The sequence below is a fragment of the Euprymna scolopes genome, chromosome 18 (genome assembly GCF_053919585.1).
Source record: "Euprymna scolopes isolate OS-2025 chromosome 18, ASM5391958v1, whole genome shotgun sequence".
Classification (NCBI taxonomy): domain Eukaryota; kingdom Metazoa; phylum Mollusca; class Cephalopoda; order Sepiida; family Sepiolidae; genus Euprymna; species Euprymna scolopes.
Window position 1 is genome coordinate 24,612,054 of NC_136499.1, and position 18,777 is coordinate 24,630,830.

The 18,777-nt window shown below is 33.4% G+C and overlaps 1 protein-coding gene across 2 annotated transcripts in view; it reads right to left on the minus strand.

Moving 5' to 3' along the window:
- Nucleotides 1-18,777, minus strand: part of LOC145297534 (uncharacterized) — a 41,180-nt gene continuing 22,403 nt past the window's right edge. For both annotated transcript variants that reach the window (XM_080143481.1, XM_080143482.1), the window contains exons 4-8: nucleotides 17,711-18,061; nucleotides 8,545-8,668; nucleotides 5,662-5,885; nucleotides 1,537-1,663; nucleotides 1-292 (exon numbers count right to left, since the gene is read on the minus strand). In XM_080143481.1, the coding sequence (XP_079999607.1) occupies nucleotides 159-292; nucleotides 1,537-1,663; nucleotides 5,662-5,885; nucleotides 8,545-8,668; nucleotides 17,711-18,061 (960 nt within the window). In that variant the 3' untranslated portion in view covers nucleotides 1-158. The remainder of the gene's footprint in view (nucleotides 293-1,536; nucleotides 1,664-5,661; nucleotides 5,886-8,544; nucleotides 8,669-17,710; nucleotides 18,062-18,777) is intronic.

Sequence of the window (18,777 nt, forward strand, 5' to 3'; positions counted from 1 at the left end):
TGCAGTGGATGGTTTTATTGCAAAGCAATAAGTTCATAAAAATGTACATTTGGTGACCAGAAAATCAGTCACCCAAATTTTCCGTCTGCAGAGCATCAGTGGTTCCGAAGTGACTTGCATTCAAAAGTACAATGAAATAGTTACAAGAAAGGTTTCGATTAGTCTTGAAAAAAAAAGATACCGTCCACCAAGTATCGAATCATATGACGTCGTTCATGAATGACACTGTCCATTTCACTGCGTGCTTTATCAACTGCTTTGCGTAAGTTGGGCTTTGAAGCAGGCGGGTAGTCTGCAGAGAAAGAGAAAGAAAAAAATTTGGATTAAATTTTGTATTTTCAATTCTCATAATCTATGACAGCCGGCACAAAATTATGGCTGATGGCATGCCAAACGTTTTTGTCTGGCCTGTGAGTTAAAAAATTTTATAAAATAATAATAAAAAAGAGACAGAGAGTTATACACCTCCCTAAAACGTGAGTCAATTTATGTGCCCGAAAAGACCAAATGTAACTATATCTTTATATTAGGACAGTGCAAAAGTTTTCTGCAGATTTAAAATCTTATCTTGAAAATAAAAACCTGTGTTTGAAAATCTTTTCTTCATAACAATAATGACCTTTGCTTTCTTTAACTTGATTCCATTTGTTAACGAGCTTATAAATGCCTTGCTTGTAAAAGTTTTTAAAGTTTTCATGTGAAATATGACTAACTTGTGTTCAATCTCTCATGATGTTAACCTAAAGCCATCCATATGGTTTTGTAATCCTCAAAATAAGTGGAAGCTACATCAGAAGAATATGTAGCATAGGAACAAGATTTCCTAGTCAAATTCTCCTAGGTGTTTGATCAGTAGTGCTTTGTAAGAATAAGCATTATCATAATGGAAAATGACTTTCGGTTGACTAAAAAAGGTTGTTTTCGGGTCAACATGTGTGAAAATATTGCTGAAAAATATGAATTAATTAAAAAATAATTAATAAAAAAACAAAGTTATAAATTAATCATAGTGATATGCATAAAATAAATTAAAATGGTTTAAAATGACCCTTTTGCAAACCGGCAAAAACTCTTGCACCAAGTTGATATTATTAATAAAGAATTTGAGCTTTTGTTTAATACTAGCAGATGTACCTAGCATTGCCTGGTAGCAAACGTATTGTTAAATTCCTTTAAAAAAATTAAGTAAAAAAAAAAAAACAGAAAGAAATTGAGACATGTGCATGTGAGTGTTATGCTTTTTTTAAAAGAGTTCACTTCTTGTTAGTAAGAAAAAAATACTCCTGAGATTGAAACCAAATCTGAAATACAATTGTGAATTACTTAGGACTTCTACCCGGTCATGGCTGACAGAATGAGAGCATACTACCTCCATGGATTAAATATAGGGTTCTGTTTAAAATTCCATGCAGATTCCCAAGTTTGACAGAAAAATTACCAAGCTTGACAAAATTCACTTCAAGAAGTAAACCCTTAATTAAAATATTCATTACTTGTTTAATTTTTACAATAAAGCTATCCGAAAAAAATACTCACAATTGATATTACAACTTCGATGGTAAACATTCCATATGGATCCGGAAAAGATTTCTTCAGGTTTTGGAAACTCGTGCTGAAGATAAAGCAAGCTGCCCAGAAAGGAATATGCGTATCGATAGATGTTCTGAAAGAGGAAAGAGAAACAGGGGAATTGCAATCATTAAGGTTTTTAAATTAAAAAAAAAAAAAAAAAAAAAAAAAAATCACTCCAGACAAGGTATGAGGCCACTTGATATAAGGAACTAAAAACAAAACAAAGCAAAACAAAATACCACTTCAAGATTAAAAACTAGCTTACAATAAGCGTTAGATGGAGAAATTTTGACATGAAAAGATTAAAAGAAGCAAGGGTTACGAAGCTGCCAAAAGTAAACCCAAAGTCCACTTTCTACTCTCCTAAATTTACTAATAACCGTGTCTGTGTGTGTGTGGGTGAGTTAAAGACAAACACACATATGCATGCACATATAAAAATTATGAAAATAACTTTGTAAAACTTTTTCCACAAGTACATTCACAATTACATTATTCTATGCCTCATTTAACGCCACTTTTCCTTTGTCCAGTGTGTTGTATAATTGGGTACCAACATGAGGAGTATGTTGTATAATGATGAATGATATCACCGTACATTCAAGACATGTCAGCTCCCTCCCTGGTGAAGCAGGGGATGACCTATTAAACTGTCCACTTGTCTCAACGTCCAACTTCCAACTCCCATTATTCTTCTCAGCTAACTAGAACCATGTTACCTACACATACTTCTGTCAACTGACCAAATACTTCCGGTAAACTTGTCTATGATATGATTTTATTATATTTTGACAGTTTTTATCAGTATTCTTCAGATTCATCTCTTGTTTATTTCTGCAGATAGATAGATAGATAGATAGATACAGAAATAGATAGATAACTAGATTGAGAGATATATCAATAATAGACATAGATAAATAGATAGATTGACAGACAGATGAATAACTACAGATACTTTCTTGTGTTCGACCTACTACATAGCAAGTGGTCAGAGACGTTTTTATTTCATTTTTTTTTTTGTTTTAAAAGTGCATTCTCCTATCATCACGGTTAACAGATCAATCATATCCAAATTTCACTCTGTACAGTCTTGTCCAATCATTTGCTTCCAAGTTTTCCTTGCTCAACCAAGCTTCTTGCGATTCAACTCATCCATGCTTCCAATGGGATGAATGCTCCATACCTAAACCCAACCAATTTACCTCCTACCTTAAGTTTTAGAACTAACCTAGATGAAGTAGAATTATTTCTCCTAGTAAACTCCATGGATATCCTAGTATTAAGTAAAAAACTTATCTACACTCCTCAATCTCCCCCAATTACTTTGACATGACTGGATACAACTCACTCTGCCATAAGGTGTCAGACAGACATATGCATCCTCCTCTTGTCTAGGGAACAAAATCTAGAATCAGAAAATCAGACTTTCATTCTTTCTTTGTCAGACGTTTTTGATATTTCACAAATACACTCTCCAGTAATCACGGTTCGGTAGGTTAACTTTATCCAAATTTCACTCTGCATGATCTATCAGTTGCATCCAAGTTTTTCTTGGCTAGTCAACCTTTCTGCAATTCAAGACACCTATGCTTTTGCAATGGGTTATCCAGAGGATTGAATGCTCAGATGATTGTACCTGTGTAACTGACACATCCTAAGGATACCACATTTTCCACTACTAACGACTACCATTGACTACTGTACACTCATTAACCCTTATCCTTGAGTGGCCTCCAGGCCTTGATAAACGAGAACTCCTATGTAGAAAAAAGCAAAAAATAAATAAATAAATAACCTGTATGCTGAAAAAACATAGCGCTTTCAGCAAATTCTCTGACCTAACGTGTTCGACTTGGTTAGACTTTAGATAGCAGATCCAGATTACGAACATAATTCACATGTATGGTATAATCATGTCAAGACACTGGTTCTCAGATCACTGAAGTGACGTTGAGTCAGTAGAAATGAGTGAGCATTTGGGAGTACTAAGTGCTGTATGTATCCAGGTATCTACATATGGAAGGCATCTTAAAGCTCTAGAAAGGTTTTATCAAAAGTGCATCCGTAGAATGCTGAACATCAGTTGGAGGTTGTACACTTCTGATACTGATGTCCTTGAACAATCCAACTGCTGTAACATAGAAATTCAAAAACAAATCCATTGGACTAGACACTTGCTGAGGATGAGAGATGATAGGATATCGGAACAACTGTTTTATAGTGAGCTATCCATAGGAAAGAGACTGCAGAATAAACCTACAAAAAGTTTAAGGATGTATTGAAGGCTAATGTCAAGTTGCTAGAGATTGTTACAAACGACTGGGAAGTTCAAACTGCATATCAATATACATGGAGAAAAATAATCACAGAAGGATGCAGAAAATTTGAGGAAAAGTGTTTTAAGCAGTATTGAAGCGTGCTCTTATAAAACAGCATGAATCCATAATTCCTGCTGAATTACAACAAGAACCGAAATGCACAGACTGTGGCAGATTTATTTTGTCTAAAGCCAGTTTTTAACCCATGTTAGGTCACACAATATCAGACATGACCAACAACTGTACGAGGCTGTCCTGCTTCTCAGACCACACAAGTATTACTGTAATATCTCTGGTTTTGTCTTTAATTCAGTAAGCGTTTTGACAAGACTCTCAAAAGGTGCATAATAAAGTCCCATCACAAAAAACACTAAATACTGGCAAGTTCCCGTTACCTCTGTGAACGATTTTGCAAGAGTGTACCTGGTTTGAAGAGTGCATGAATCTCCTACATCAATCTGAAGAGATGGCAAGCTTCTGTCAGGAAGTAGCAATCATTATGTATCCGGGTAATCGGGTATGTATAATATCACAGTTTCATGCACAGTTTCATGTCACGCCTGGGTAATATCATATCAACTCTTTTCAAGTTATTTAATGTCAGATCCAGTAATTTTAGGAAAAGTTTTTATGCTTCAAGTTCTTTATATCTTCAAATATTTATTCATGGTGTTTAGTTTGGTTGTTTTGTAGAGAAAAATTGTTTTTGTTTTGCAAAACATGACCGAGTTTTGATTTCGATAAATATTTGTGTCTTGTTCAAAAAAAAAAGAGAATAAAACTATAACAAAAAAGAGGAAATGAGTTGATCAGCAGAACAAAGGAAGTGAGTTTAGTAGAAAGACAATGGAAAGGAAGTTGTTAACCAAGGCACACAAAAGAAAGCTGAAATAGGATTGTTAATCAAGGTGTGGCGGTCATTGAGATAAAAGACCGGACAATAAATGCCAATATATTTAGAGTTAGCTTATGGACAGTTTTAGGAGTAGTAGTGAGTTTTACGGCAGCTAGGGATAGTTTATGGGCAATCTTGGGTTTGCGATGGTTGAGGAGAATTTTTGGATTGGGGATGGTGGACATAGTTAAATGCAGGTCAAGGTTTGTGGCGCAGTGGATAAAAGTGTTGAGTCTCTATGATTCCAGGTGAGCATTGTCTGAAGATAGCAGTTTCAATCCTACCCAAAGCAGGCTAGAAAATTAGTTGGTCAAAAACATGGTGAGATAACAATAATTATGAAAGACAATAATTACTAGGGATACAGTTATAAGACTCAGCATTCCTATCTCGTCACGGTTAACCACCTGAAAAAGGCCGAAATGTAGTAAAACAACAACTATGAAGATGAGGATAACAGTCCGCAATAAAATGAATACACAAATGTATGTTTGTATGTCCATTAAAAACTTTTGTCATCCGCATCGAAGCAGCATAAACGAAACGTGGTATCATTAAAAAGAGCAATCTCTCGGACACAAAATTAGAAATTAGAACAAAATCGTCAATCATTTCATGTAGAAATGGCATTTTGTTTGAAGAGGGGGTCAGGTAAAAACCTTGGTTTTGACGCCGTTTGTAAATCATGCATGTGCCAATTGTCAGTTTGTTCTTTCGTTTTAAAAAGTTAAATCTGATCTTTATCACTTCTTCGCATGTTTACCCCTCTGAACCGACCCTGCTACCTCAAGTGTTCTACATCCAACCCAAGAACTCTCATCCATTCTTTCACCAAAAAGAAAAATAAAATTAAAAAAAAAAGAGTAGCTGCCTTACCTGCATCCAATTGTAAATCGTGATGCTTCTGGATGTAGGTGGCATGGCCACTTCTTGGTATTCGCTCTCGTTTTTGACACCAAACATCAACGCAAATAATGCTAGAAACTCATCTTCTGAAATGGCAAGATTTCGTTGCCAGTTCAGAAGCAGAAAATAGCGGAGACAATAAAAGAGAAACCCATTTCTACGGCCATAACGCTTGATCCAATCATGGGGCCAATCTACAAAAGAAAAATCACAAAATAACCATGTGAAATTGTATTTATTCAATTTATATGGTGTTGTGGTAGATCTGCTTTAGATATATAAAAGCTATGAAAATGTTGGTAAATAATAATATATAAAAAACAATTTGTATGGAGGCAAAATAAGTGGGAGATGGATAAAGGAAGAAGAAAGGCTATATTGAGGTGAGAGAGGGAGACAATTTGGTGAAACAGGTCTTTGAAAAAAATGCATTTCAGAGAAAAACGTTATTATGTACTTAGGTGTCAGGCCGAAATTAGTATGAATTTCACAAATTATGAAAAATCATCCAGTAGAAAAATAACTATAAGTAAAAACAGAATTTTTTGAAGTTGCGGTTTTTCACTGTAATTTAATCCTTTAGAAGATTGAAAACAGGGGGAGATAACTGCATTCTACTGTTTAAGTTGCTTTGCACAGAATTCGATGACACTAACTTTCAGGTCGGCCATCTTGCTTTTACTCGATCTACTGCACACTTTTTTTCCCAAAATAAGCTCTAACACATCTTCTACTGGACCATTTTTTGGAATTTTTACTAATTTTGACATGACACTTAAATACATAATAATGTTTTACCCTGAAATGCCTTTGTTTGAAAATACACGACTGGGTCGGATGACACACTCTAGTAAAATTTACACAAATTGAAAAGAAAGAATTTGTGATACAAAAATTTTTTTAAAGAGAAATAGGCTTTCATGTCCCCATTTGAGAGTCTAAAAATAACCAAAGTTGGCTCCAATTTAAGGAATCTGCATAATTTTTTTTGTTTACATGAATATAATCTCATTAGATATCAAAGATAGAAAAATTCAGTGGGTTTTGTTGTTGGGTTGCGGGTTATTTTTGTTATTTATTATCAATTAAATATTTGGTTCTTTTTCAAGATAGTGGACCAGGCAGCGGTTCTTTGGTTACTCATAAAATTTGATTTTCTTATTTAAAAATAAAATAATTTGATCAATTTGTGTGATTTTTGGTCGTCATGGCTACATATATCATGCAGACTTTTCTTTATTTTTTAATAAAAGCTGAATTCTGAACAAGAACCGAATCTATCTATTAGGTTGGTGCAAAAATAATATTGTTTTTTGACGTTCAACTTCATGTCAGAAAACGACATTTTTGCATCAACCTAATATCTATCTATCTACTATTATATAAAACAAACTTTGTGTGTGTGTGTGTGTCTGTGTGAGTTTGTTCTTTATAAACTCAAAAACAGCTGCGCCGATTATTATGAAATGTCACACAAATGTACTTTATGTGTATGCCAGTTTTCTTAGATAGTTTTTTTTTTAATCAGAATCTTTTTGATAAGTATCAATAATTACAATAATTCAATGAAGAAGGAGCATGCGATTTTCACCAAAGTCTAACATTACAACTGCATTTGAGAAGTTTTATTACCACACAAGCTGAAAGGCTTGACGTATAAAATCAACAGTAGGTTCTTTGATATGATGTGTTTGAAATGAATGTTTCTGTTTAGACCGCAACTGAAGCATGATACTTGACTTTTGCATTTTAAACTTTAATTCAACCATTATATATAAAAATAATTTTATAAAATAAACAATAGGTTCTCTACAGTGCAATGTAGATCAAAATATATTATGTACTAAGTCACAGAGAGAAGCATGTGAGCTTTCTCCCGGTGCATCGTGATGGGTCCCCAACTAGAGCAATCGATTTCAATCGATTTGATTGAAAAATGAAAGATTTCACCAATTTCGATGACAAAAAAAATATGGGAGTGTGAAACAATTATTGATCATCATTCAATTCCAGAAACGTCAGATCACCCTGCTAGTATTTATAAAACTCAAAATGCAATAGCATGAAGTAAAACAAAATTCTACATTGATGTTATCGTTTTTATCCATTCCTTTTACAAATCTCAATCATGTTCAGCAAAGTCAAAAACAACAATTTTTCTCTACAAAACAACCAAACTAAACACTATAAGTATTTCAAGATATACAAAACCTGAAGCATAAAATATTTTTACCAAAATTTCTAGATTCAGCATGATTGATTGATTGGTTTTACTGCATATCAACCTTAATGGTCATTTAATGCTGAAGTCTTTTTTTTCCTGTATACATTAATAATTATAAGCTTTATGTATGTATCTAGTGTTCAGTGTCTACACTTATATAGTTAGATAAGGTATTGTTTTTTAAATTTTGTTGAGTAACCCTGTTATCTTCAGATATTTAAGGAGGGTAGTTGGGTCTACATAAGTGAATATGTCCTTTACAGTTTTTTCTTTATATATATTTAGTCGGTTTGTTTTCAAGTCTTTGCATCTTGTTAGTATATGATTGACTGTGTATGACTCCTAGCAGGGTATGCAGAATGGGGCTTCTTTTTTGAGTAGGTAAGCGTGTATTATAGAGGTATGACCCATTCGGAGTCTTGCTATAACTTCCTCCTTTCTGGCCATTCTTTTGTTTGGTTTTTGTTTTCCTATGGTTTCCTTGATTTGGTACAGTTTGTTTTTAGTACAGGAGTTCTATAACTCTTGCACTTCGGCATGAAATAACCTGAAAAGGGTTGATATGCCGTAAAACAAAATAACCAAACTTGTTTGGCCTTAGAGAATGCAGCATATAAGAAGCAACTTACTTCCAGTGCGTAAACCAGGTTCCAACTGCACCATGATTTTGTGGAAGGTTCTTAAATTCACAAAGATCTTTTGCGAATCAATTTGATCCAGTTGAGGAATCCATTTCCAATGTGTGACTCGAACCTAAAACAGTAAAATAAAACATTTTTTTTATAAATTGATTTTATTTTTAAATTGATTTTATTTCTTTTTTAAGTTGATTTTATTTTTTTTAAATTAATTTTATTTTTTTTAAATTGATTTTATTTTTTTTTTAAATTGATTTTTTTTTAAATTGATTTTTTTTTTTTTTAATTGATTTTTTTTAAATTGATTTTTTTTTTAAATTGATTTTATTTTTTTTTTAAATTGATTTTACAAAAAAAAAAAAATTATTTAGAGTGAGTGGGCAAGGATAATATATGAATCTAAGTTTGTCTTGGGTTGATGGATTTGGTTAGGAAAAAAAATCATTTCATCAGTGGAAGGTGTGATCCTGAATGGACTTCACACTCACCGGACCATAGCTTTCCAAATTATTATGTGCTGGGTTATCACAAAGATAATGTTCATCAAACCAAACCCCAGGCAATTCCTGAACCGAAGAGGGTCATCATGTGTTATGATGATTAATCAGAGTCGGAATCAGAAAAATTGAAAGTTTTCGGGGTATTGGAATCTACATCAAGCCTAATTTCCAAATCCAAAAACGATTCTTTTATTTTACTTTTTTTTTGTTGTTTCAAATTAATTTTCTTTGTATTAATAAAACAATAAATATTTATTGATTTTAAACCATCAGTAAAACTAAAATTTATAGATCATAGTTATAAATTTAGATTTAAAAAATGACCAAATATGAATGGCATGGGCAAAAATGGCCCACATAAAAATATAGATGAAAATTTCACAATGAGTTTATCAAAATCTTGGATATAATGCATAAAGGGGAAAAAAAGGGTTATAAAAAAAAAGAAGAAAATTATATCAATGTCTAAAAATAGATGAGGATAGTCCAGTACCTGCCTCCTCTAAAAAAAATGAATTTCTACTTTCCTGGACAATCTGGTGATTTTAGAATCAGACTCAGTAATTGTATCGCAATCAGGAATTTAGAACAGAATCCGTAATCTGTAATCCCATTATTAGTCACAGAGTCAGAATCAGTTGTGTCAGTGTATCAGCAATGTCGAGGTACACATTTGAATGGTGATATAGAAATAACAAAGACTGTTGGTCATTCATGACTAAAGTTTATTAATATCAAATATGGTTGCAGAAAGGGTTATGGATTTTCTTAACAATTTCATGAATGAAATTTTTTAGTCAAACTAAAAATACTCAGTGTAGTTCTATTAAATGAGAGTTTTTTACTTTAAGAGTCTGTCTATAAGAATTTATTTATTAAAATCAACTAGCGGTGGGGAGAGGGTGAGCAGCTTTGCCCAGACGTAAAACACGTTTAAATATGATATTTTAATTTGTCCAGGTTTCGTATATATTAGTATAAAGTCGTGATTTCAAAAGTAAAAAAGAAAGTATTTGAGTACCATTAGTTAGAATTGAAACCGAAACTGTAGCATATGAACTGATTAAAAATCAAAAATAAACTAAGATGAATGTACAATATGTATAAAGATTTCTTCAATTTTGACCCATTTTGACCCCTTAAAAACTATTTTAACTGCCTAAAGACCCATAAAAGAACAGTCTGTAAAAAAATCCAATCATTTGAGACCCCTAGCGCCACTCTGCGATTTTTAGTTTTGGAAGAGATAGAGTTTGAAAATATGGAGACAGACAGACAGACATATAACCTTTTATATATTAGATTTTGTTTTGCTATGGAAGGCTCTAACATTCTGAATTTTTTAGATGAGAACTGGTCATTCTTATTATTTGGATTCTCCAGGCTACTGTTCTCATCTTATGTCATTTGCTCAACGTTTCGGCTAATGTAATGTAATCTCCAACCTTCTTCAGGTCGAACTTAGGAATGTTTCTGTCCAAATCAGGAATTTTGAATGGAACTCTTTATCTAATTCATGGGGATAGCATACTCTCATTCCGTCAGTCATAACTGGATAAAGGTCCTAAGTAATTCACAGTTGTATTTTCAGTCGCCTACCATAAAGATTGAACTTTCAACATTTACAACTGAATTTTTCCAAGTACTCTAACCATTGCGCCACAAGTCCTTACGGACAATTCTAGTATGAATTTTAAGAGCCTTAACCCTATTTTAATTCTTGATGTAACTATCACCATTTATTACTACATATATATATTACTATTATTTATAATTAACGGTTTTCATATTGTGTTACATTCTATATTAGATCTACTAAGTAATTGATCGTAATCCAACATATGTGTTGTTTTTTTGAGTCATCTGACTCTCCACCATTCTTCTCTGTCTATAATTTGTATTTCGTCTCATAACAGCAGATGATTTTCTTTTTCCCTCCATATGTGGTCAACGATACCCGAATTTTCAATCTCTCCACATATTACGGCTTTATGATGTTCTTTTAACCTTACTTTTAGTGGACAACATGTCTCACCTTTGTATAGTTTTCCACATTTACATATATATATATATATATATATATATACATATAGTTCCTAGTCATGATTTTTTTCTGTAAGGGCTTGACTCATACAAGATCTTTCTGGAGAGTTGAATTCCTCCTGAATGTTGTCCTGATATCATATGGATTACATATTCTTTGAAGTTTTTCAGACAAGCCCTTCATGTATGGTATACGGTGGTGAGTTTTTGAGTAGTATCCTTTGGTGGGAAGATAAATTCATACCTTCCTGAAAGGTATTTGTGAACGTGATAGCAGTGCCAGAACGTGAGACAAAGGTCCCACATTTTGTACAGGTGACCACTGCAAAATTTTCAACCCCATGGAGAGTTTTTCAGGCAACTGTCAACAATTTTACAAAACATAGGGATCCATACATACTGTATGCCTGAGAGATGTGGTCAATGACAAAACCTAAAACTTACACAATCTTGCCTGTAGTGCATCAAACAGAGAAAATCGCTGTTCTCAATGTAAAGGCTTCTACGAGAAATTATGTTACACACAAATAGCTCAATTGCTACAACCATGTTACCTGCCATTCAAAATGCTACCAAGTTGATAACCCTAAGATGCACAATTGTCTGCATAAGGGTATCAGTTGACTATGACCAGATCCTAGCGGTCAACACAAAGTGCAACAGACATGAGAAATTGGTTGGTTGGTTGTGTTTGTTTTACAGCATATCAACCCTTTTCAGGTTATTTAATGCCTAATCCAGTGATTTTGAAGAAAATTTTTTTAATAGAATATATTTTTTTCAAGTCGGTCTCTATTTAACCCATAGTTGGGACTCTAACAGGTACTACCACTCCGGGTCAGAGTGGACCTGGGAGCAATGGCAATTAAAGGGTATCTCCACACTCCCCAAAGCCCGCAAGCTGAAACCTCACCATTGGATACAGTTTAAGGTCATATCCAGGACCGAGAAATTGGAAATCATCCAAAAGATGTTTAACTTTAGCATGAGACATGAATGTAGACAATGATAAGGCACCCTTTTGTGAGAATTAGTTCCCCACAATTGGAAGGAGGTTTTGTGCCTGATTTTTTAGTTTTCATGGGAAGACACATACAATTGAAAAAGTGTCATTAAAATATGGCAGAAACAGCTTGATGGCAAAATGTGGTTATAGTCAGCTAACGTACCCCCTAACTTCCAGCGTAGTGCTACTGGAAACAGTGACAAGGCAAATCGGTTCCTTTGCTTTTTTCTCTCATGCCTTTATCTCCCCTGTGCATATATATTTTTTTTTTTATGTTTCTCCAATCTTTCTTTTTTCATTTAATAATCGTAGAAAAGTTTTTTCGGTCTTATTTTAATTAAGAATTATTGAAATTAGTTTTATTTTTTTAAGAATTATTGAAAATACTTTTAAAAAATCTTTTTAAGCAATGAACTACTTAAAAGATGCAAATAAAGACTTATTTTTATCTGTATAATTTTGTTAATTTTTTTGGGGTGCTTGTTAAAAATACAGTCGATAGATCGATTTAAAAAATATGTTGTTTTAAACAAAATTATTGCATACTTAATTGTCATGCTGAAAATAGCAATATATACAAAAATTATGAAAATTCATTGAATAAAAAGTTATTTATAGTTAAAAGTAATTTTTACGGAAAATGGGTAAAATTGCATTTTTCTTAGATGCTATAAAGTAAACGGTAGCTGTTTATACACAGGGGACATAACTCTGAACGAATATTTTAGATTACTTGCTCATGGCCACAATATTTGCGGTCTATAGCAAAAGACTTTATTTTACTAAAAACACAATAACAGTTGTTCCACTTGATGAATTTTTGGAAATATTACTATTTTCTACATGATAATTAAGTATGTAATATTGTTTTTGCTTAAAATAACATATTTGAAAAAAATCGATTTGTTGACTATATCTTACCTTTTATTGTATACTAGCGAGGGGTACCCGGCGTTGCCCGGGTGTTTGGAGGTGTGTGGGGGGTTAAAAAAAAAAAGCAAGTATGAGGATCGAACCCGAACCGTTGAGGCAAAGTTGTAAATTAAAGTGTGAAAAAAAAACGTTAACCATTGCCCCACCGCGAGGTGCTAACGGAAACACGTTTGAATTTATTTAATTACTTGGATTTAGTAGGTGCCCGTTTTAATGAGTTAATGAGGTCAAGTTTGACTGTGGGATAGTATTCATTTACTGCTGAACGCCCCCCCCCCTCAGATGTTATAGGAAAAAGACTAAACCACATGCGGCGAGCGACAAATATTGAATATTTATCTTTCCAAAATCGAGCAAATTAAATAGACAGGCGAGCTTTGTTGTTAACTGTGAGATATTACGATTTATATGTGATATAAAAAGTTTTAAAAAGTTGTGAAGCGAGCGACCACTTCTCTGAAAAAAGCCTTTTGTTGACATACAGAAAAAGCGAACACACATTCATACATACATACATTTTTGCTTTTATATATATATATATAGATTTTTCAATAGAAGAGCTAAGTAATTTTGAATTGGTTATATTTGAATTTTTCTTATGCTTACATTGGGAAATAAGTTCGCTCTTGGAATTAATTAAGTTGATATTTTGGAGGGGAGTAATTATACTTATAGTTTCAGATATGCAGAGGTGACAAGACTTTGAACCTGGAGTATATGACTTAGACTTTTCAAGAATAGCTCAATTTATAGAGAAAGGAATGTTTTTAGATTTTAAGTTTTTTTAATTAAAGTGGTTAGGGAAGTTCCCTGGTTATTATCAGTGATTTCATTATTAAGGGAAGAATTATAGTTAGAAATTGTAAACTTTATTAATGTTGAAGTAGTGCCAATATAACTGTATATTTTAGTCGGCATTTGTGTAGCGTTAAGAGTATGTGAATTTATGTTAGGATTTGGGGTTGGATTACTGTTTAATTCAGGGCTGTTATAATTAGCAATAGTAGATTAAATTTGTATTGGGGTATTTTGATCTATATTCAGAGGTGAGATTAAAATATAAGTGTCTTGAGAAAAATGGAATGGGTTATCATTATTAATGTTATTATTACTATTGTTTTGATCATTACTATATTCATCAATATTGATATAATTATTGGTGGTGTTGGTTGTGCCATTATTTGTGGGTGAAACAATCGGTGGATCAGTCGATTCAATAATTTGAGTTGCATTTAGAGTAGTAGGCGGATGGGGGATTTCTGTCATAGGAGGGTTATTTGCAACTATTGTAGGAGTGTTTGTAGGGGTACATTACTCAGTAACAGTGCATGAATATATGACATCCCTGTGGATGTAATCATTTTTGAGTGGACAGTCTTACTTATTGTTACAATTGCAGTTTGTTTATGGCATTAAGGAGAAGGGAGTCGTCTGAGCTAATTTTTTTGCTATTAGATACTATTGTCATTTGTGCTAGGTTAAGCATTGTAGAGTAGGAGATTTTAATAGAATTTTTGTTAAATATGGTACTATATCTATATGGTTGCTTAAAAGAATTTTCTACAATATTAAAAAATTCTTTTGGTATATTTGTTTTAACATTTGAGCTGGGGGGGGGGGGTTAAATCAAATATTTTTCTTTTTTCTGGGACGGTTGCAGGGGTTTAGCTTGTTATGACTATTGCATTGGATGGAGTTATTTAGGTAAGATGGTTGGTTATTAGAGTTATTATTCAGTGAAGTAGATTGCTTTCTTGAAGATGATTTATTTCCAGTCATGTTATGGGTAATTATGGATGTTAGATGGCTGGTAACAGGATTATTAGGGTTATATTGTATTTTTTCATTATATCCTGAAATTTTTTAAGGCGTATTTGAAGAAGGTTGTATTATGGTTGAAGGTTTTTTTGTCCGCGGAGAGTGAAAAAATTCTTCTAGAGACAGAAGGTACTATGGATTTTATAATAGAATTAGGGTGATTAAAAAACTTATATATATGCACATATAAAAGCTTCAAACGTAATATTGTTAAACCTATTAGGTCGGTGCAAAAATAATGTAATTTTTGGACGTTAAACTTCAAGTCAAAAGACATTATTTTTGCACCAACCTAATATAAATATATATTTGTGCATGAGTGGAAGTAACATGTTTAATTGACTTACTCCTGCCAAGTTTCAATTTGTTTTCAATTTTTATCCATTTATAAATTAAAAATTGACAAAGTAGTTTTGTAGAGACTGTTCCTCACACAGACAAACAGACATACAATGTCACTTATATATATATAAAAGAATAACAATATAGTTATATTCCAAGATCCAAATATTTATTTTTCATGCAAAATAACTCCTCCAGCATATTACAATTTCGGTTCATTTTTTACAAATCCATTTTCTTATACAGAAACATTTCAGTTATAGTGCTGAAAAAGCTCCAACTAGAACTTGGCCCCATACTTACAAAACTGTTTAAGCGTTGCCTTAAGGAGAAGTGCTTTCCAACACCCTGGAAAACCTCATAAGTATGCCCTGTATCTAAGAATTCAGGTGAAAAGTCATCTCCCTCTCAGTAGAGACCAATAAGTCTCCTGTGTGTCATGAGTAAGTTGTTGGAATCCATATTAGATAAAGAAGTACTCAACCACCTCAACAGAAACAACCTTCTTAGTGACACGCAATATGGTTTCAACTCTGCAAGATCTACTGCAGATGTGCTAACGGTTATATCACATAGGATTAGTGAATCTCTTGACAAAGGTTTCTTTTCCAGGGCAATTGCTCTTCATATATCGAAGGCCTTCGATAAGGTATTGCATAAGGGCCTACTTCACAAGATTTCCAGCTACGGTATTACTGGAAATGTTTTCTCGATCATTAAATCATTTCTCTCTGATAGGTTCATAAGAGTAGTGGTTGATGGGCAGAAATCAGAGGCCCACAGTATTAATGCTGGAGTCCCCCAGGGGTCCATCCTGGGCCCAACTCTCTTCCTGGTCTACATCAATGATCTCCCAAAACACATACTTGAATCATTCATTGACATCTATGCTGATGACACGACGATCTATGGCAACACATCAAAGGCCGTAAATGACAAAGTTCTCTCTAATTCTCTCTCCTCTGATCTTGAGCGCGTGGTACAATATGGGAAGAGGTGACTGGTCACTTTTAATGCATCTAAAACCAAGCTTCTATCTTTACATCATCAACGCTCTGATCCCCATCTGGCATCAATTGAAATGGATGGCTCTTGTCTCTTGTCTTGGGGAGGCTCCATGTTTTGACAAGCTTCTGGGTTTGAACTTTACTCCTGATCTAAAATGGAACACGTACATCAAATCTGTTGCCAGGGATGCTAGGAAAATGATGGTATCCTTCTACCGCTTGAGAAGATATCTCACTACTGATGCAATTTTCTATCTGTATAAAAGCCAAGTACGTCCAAGGATGGAGTACTGCTGCCACATCTGGACAGGAGCTGCTAAAAACAGCCTATCCTGCCTTGACAGAGTACAAAATAGACTTCGTGGTTTGTGGGGGATGCCCTTTTCTCTTCCCTGCAGCCTCTCTCCCACAGAAGAGACGTTGCGAGCCTGTCTTTGTTTTGCCTGTCTTTGTTTTACCATTATTTCCATGGCAAGTGCTTGTCTGAGCTCCAATCTATGGTCCCCCCCCACCAAACTTTCATGAGAAACACCCGTCTGACTGAAACTACTGTCAATAATTTTCCTCACTCTTTATCTGTGCCTAAATCCAAACGTAGATTCCATGAGTAGAGCTTCTTTCTCAAAAGTGCACGACGGTGGAACTCTCTTCCGTTTGTCTGTTTCCTGACTACAACTTGCTTGGATGTCTTCAAATCCAACATAAACAAATTCCTGACAAACCGCCCCCTTAAGTAAGACACTCTATCAAATCTCCAATACTAATGATTACTACAATACTATCTCATTGATTACTGTACACGCAATAACCCTTATCCCTGAGTGGCCTCCGGGCCTTGATAAGTGGTGACCCCCATGTAAAAAAAAAAAAATTAAAAAAATACAGAAACAAACGGTTATTATTATGTCAATACCGTCTATTTTTGTGCATATATTCTTCAGAAAAATTAGAAATTATTTGCTTAAGTAGAAAAAAATGCATGACAATATTGTGCTGCAAAAAGTTCAAAGAAAACTCAACATTGTGTGTTTGTTCTGGCAGCCATCTTTGTTCATCTTATATATGCTGTTGTCATATTAACATACATTGAGCTTCTAAGCAAAAAGGATTGGTATACATAAAGAGTGAAATATAATTGAAAAAAAATATTTTTATTTTACCAAAACAATATTATTTTCAATATATAATTATCCACTGACATGCGTTTCGTCGTCCACGACTCATCAGAGTGGCTGAATCTAGCGAGATTCGAAATCGGCACCTCGTGATAAGAAGCCTAAACCTCTACCACGGTGCTAACCTCGCCAGACACACACACACACACTAAACAAACTGTCTCGGGTTGGAGGGTTTAATCCACTAATATAATATTCATTGTGTATTTGTTTAAACCAATGCTTTTTTTCATCTGTAACAATGAAAATATTCCGTTACAATACATACCATTGAAAAAAGAACATTTAAGACGCTTTCAAATTGTGCTACTTATTTTTAATGCTTCAACTTACTGTGGCTGGCATGATTTCATTGTTCCATCCTTGTCCATATTCAATCACTGTGTTTTCATCAAGAGGAAGCAGCATGCGATAGATGTAGGAACGGAGATTTGCGAGAGCGTGCTCACAGCCAGGTTTACAGTTATTGATGTCCTCTAAGAGCATCCGATGCCAATAAATCCGGTTATGCATTGCCAGAATATGACTTATCAGATTACCGCTATCAATTCTCTCTTGGATCAGCTTCTTTAAGAATCCCCGGTTTGTGGTTGGTTGTGCGCTGAAGGCAAAATTAGGATCAATGCTCAGGTTGTAGAAATTACGAGAGTGTTGGACAGCTGAAGCAAATTTGGAATTTTCTTTCTGAAATAACAAAAAAAAAAAAGAAAGAACAGATAAAAAAAAAACAAACAAAAAACAAAACTGCACCGAAAATGAATTAAATTAATTTTTTAATTAAAATACTCATCAGAAATATGCATGCATTTAAATTCTAGTCTAGATATTTTAATTTTATCCTGAAAGTTTTAAATTTAATTTGAGTAACAACCATTGAAGTTAAATTAAGTGAAAACAGAAAGGAGGCCTATGATTGGCTGAATAAGATTGAACATTTGTAAAATATCAAAAGATTGGATGTTTAAGGATGTTCAATTGAAGAGAATCGATTGTCAGAGAAGTTTATTAAGAAACAACTCTTGGTAAAGCTGTGTCCATTTTATGTGCACTTTTAGTGAGGAAAATGATGTTTAAAATTTAAGTGTGACAGACTAACAAAAATATTATTTCATGAAAACGATAATGAAATTGATAATTTGTATTATTTGAACTACTATTCCCATCTTGATGTAGTTTTCACAATGATTTGGTTTATGTAACATAAATTAAATATATATATATATATATATATATATATATATATATATATATATATATACAGGGGGATGCAAAAGTAGGTATACAGTGGTCAAAAAAAGAAAAAAACGTATAAAGTTTAAGGAATTTATTATACAGACAAACAAATGTTGCATAAACAAGTAATAATTAACACGTATAATAAGAAACACATGTAATAGGAA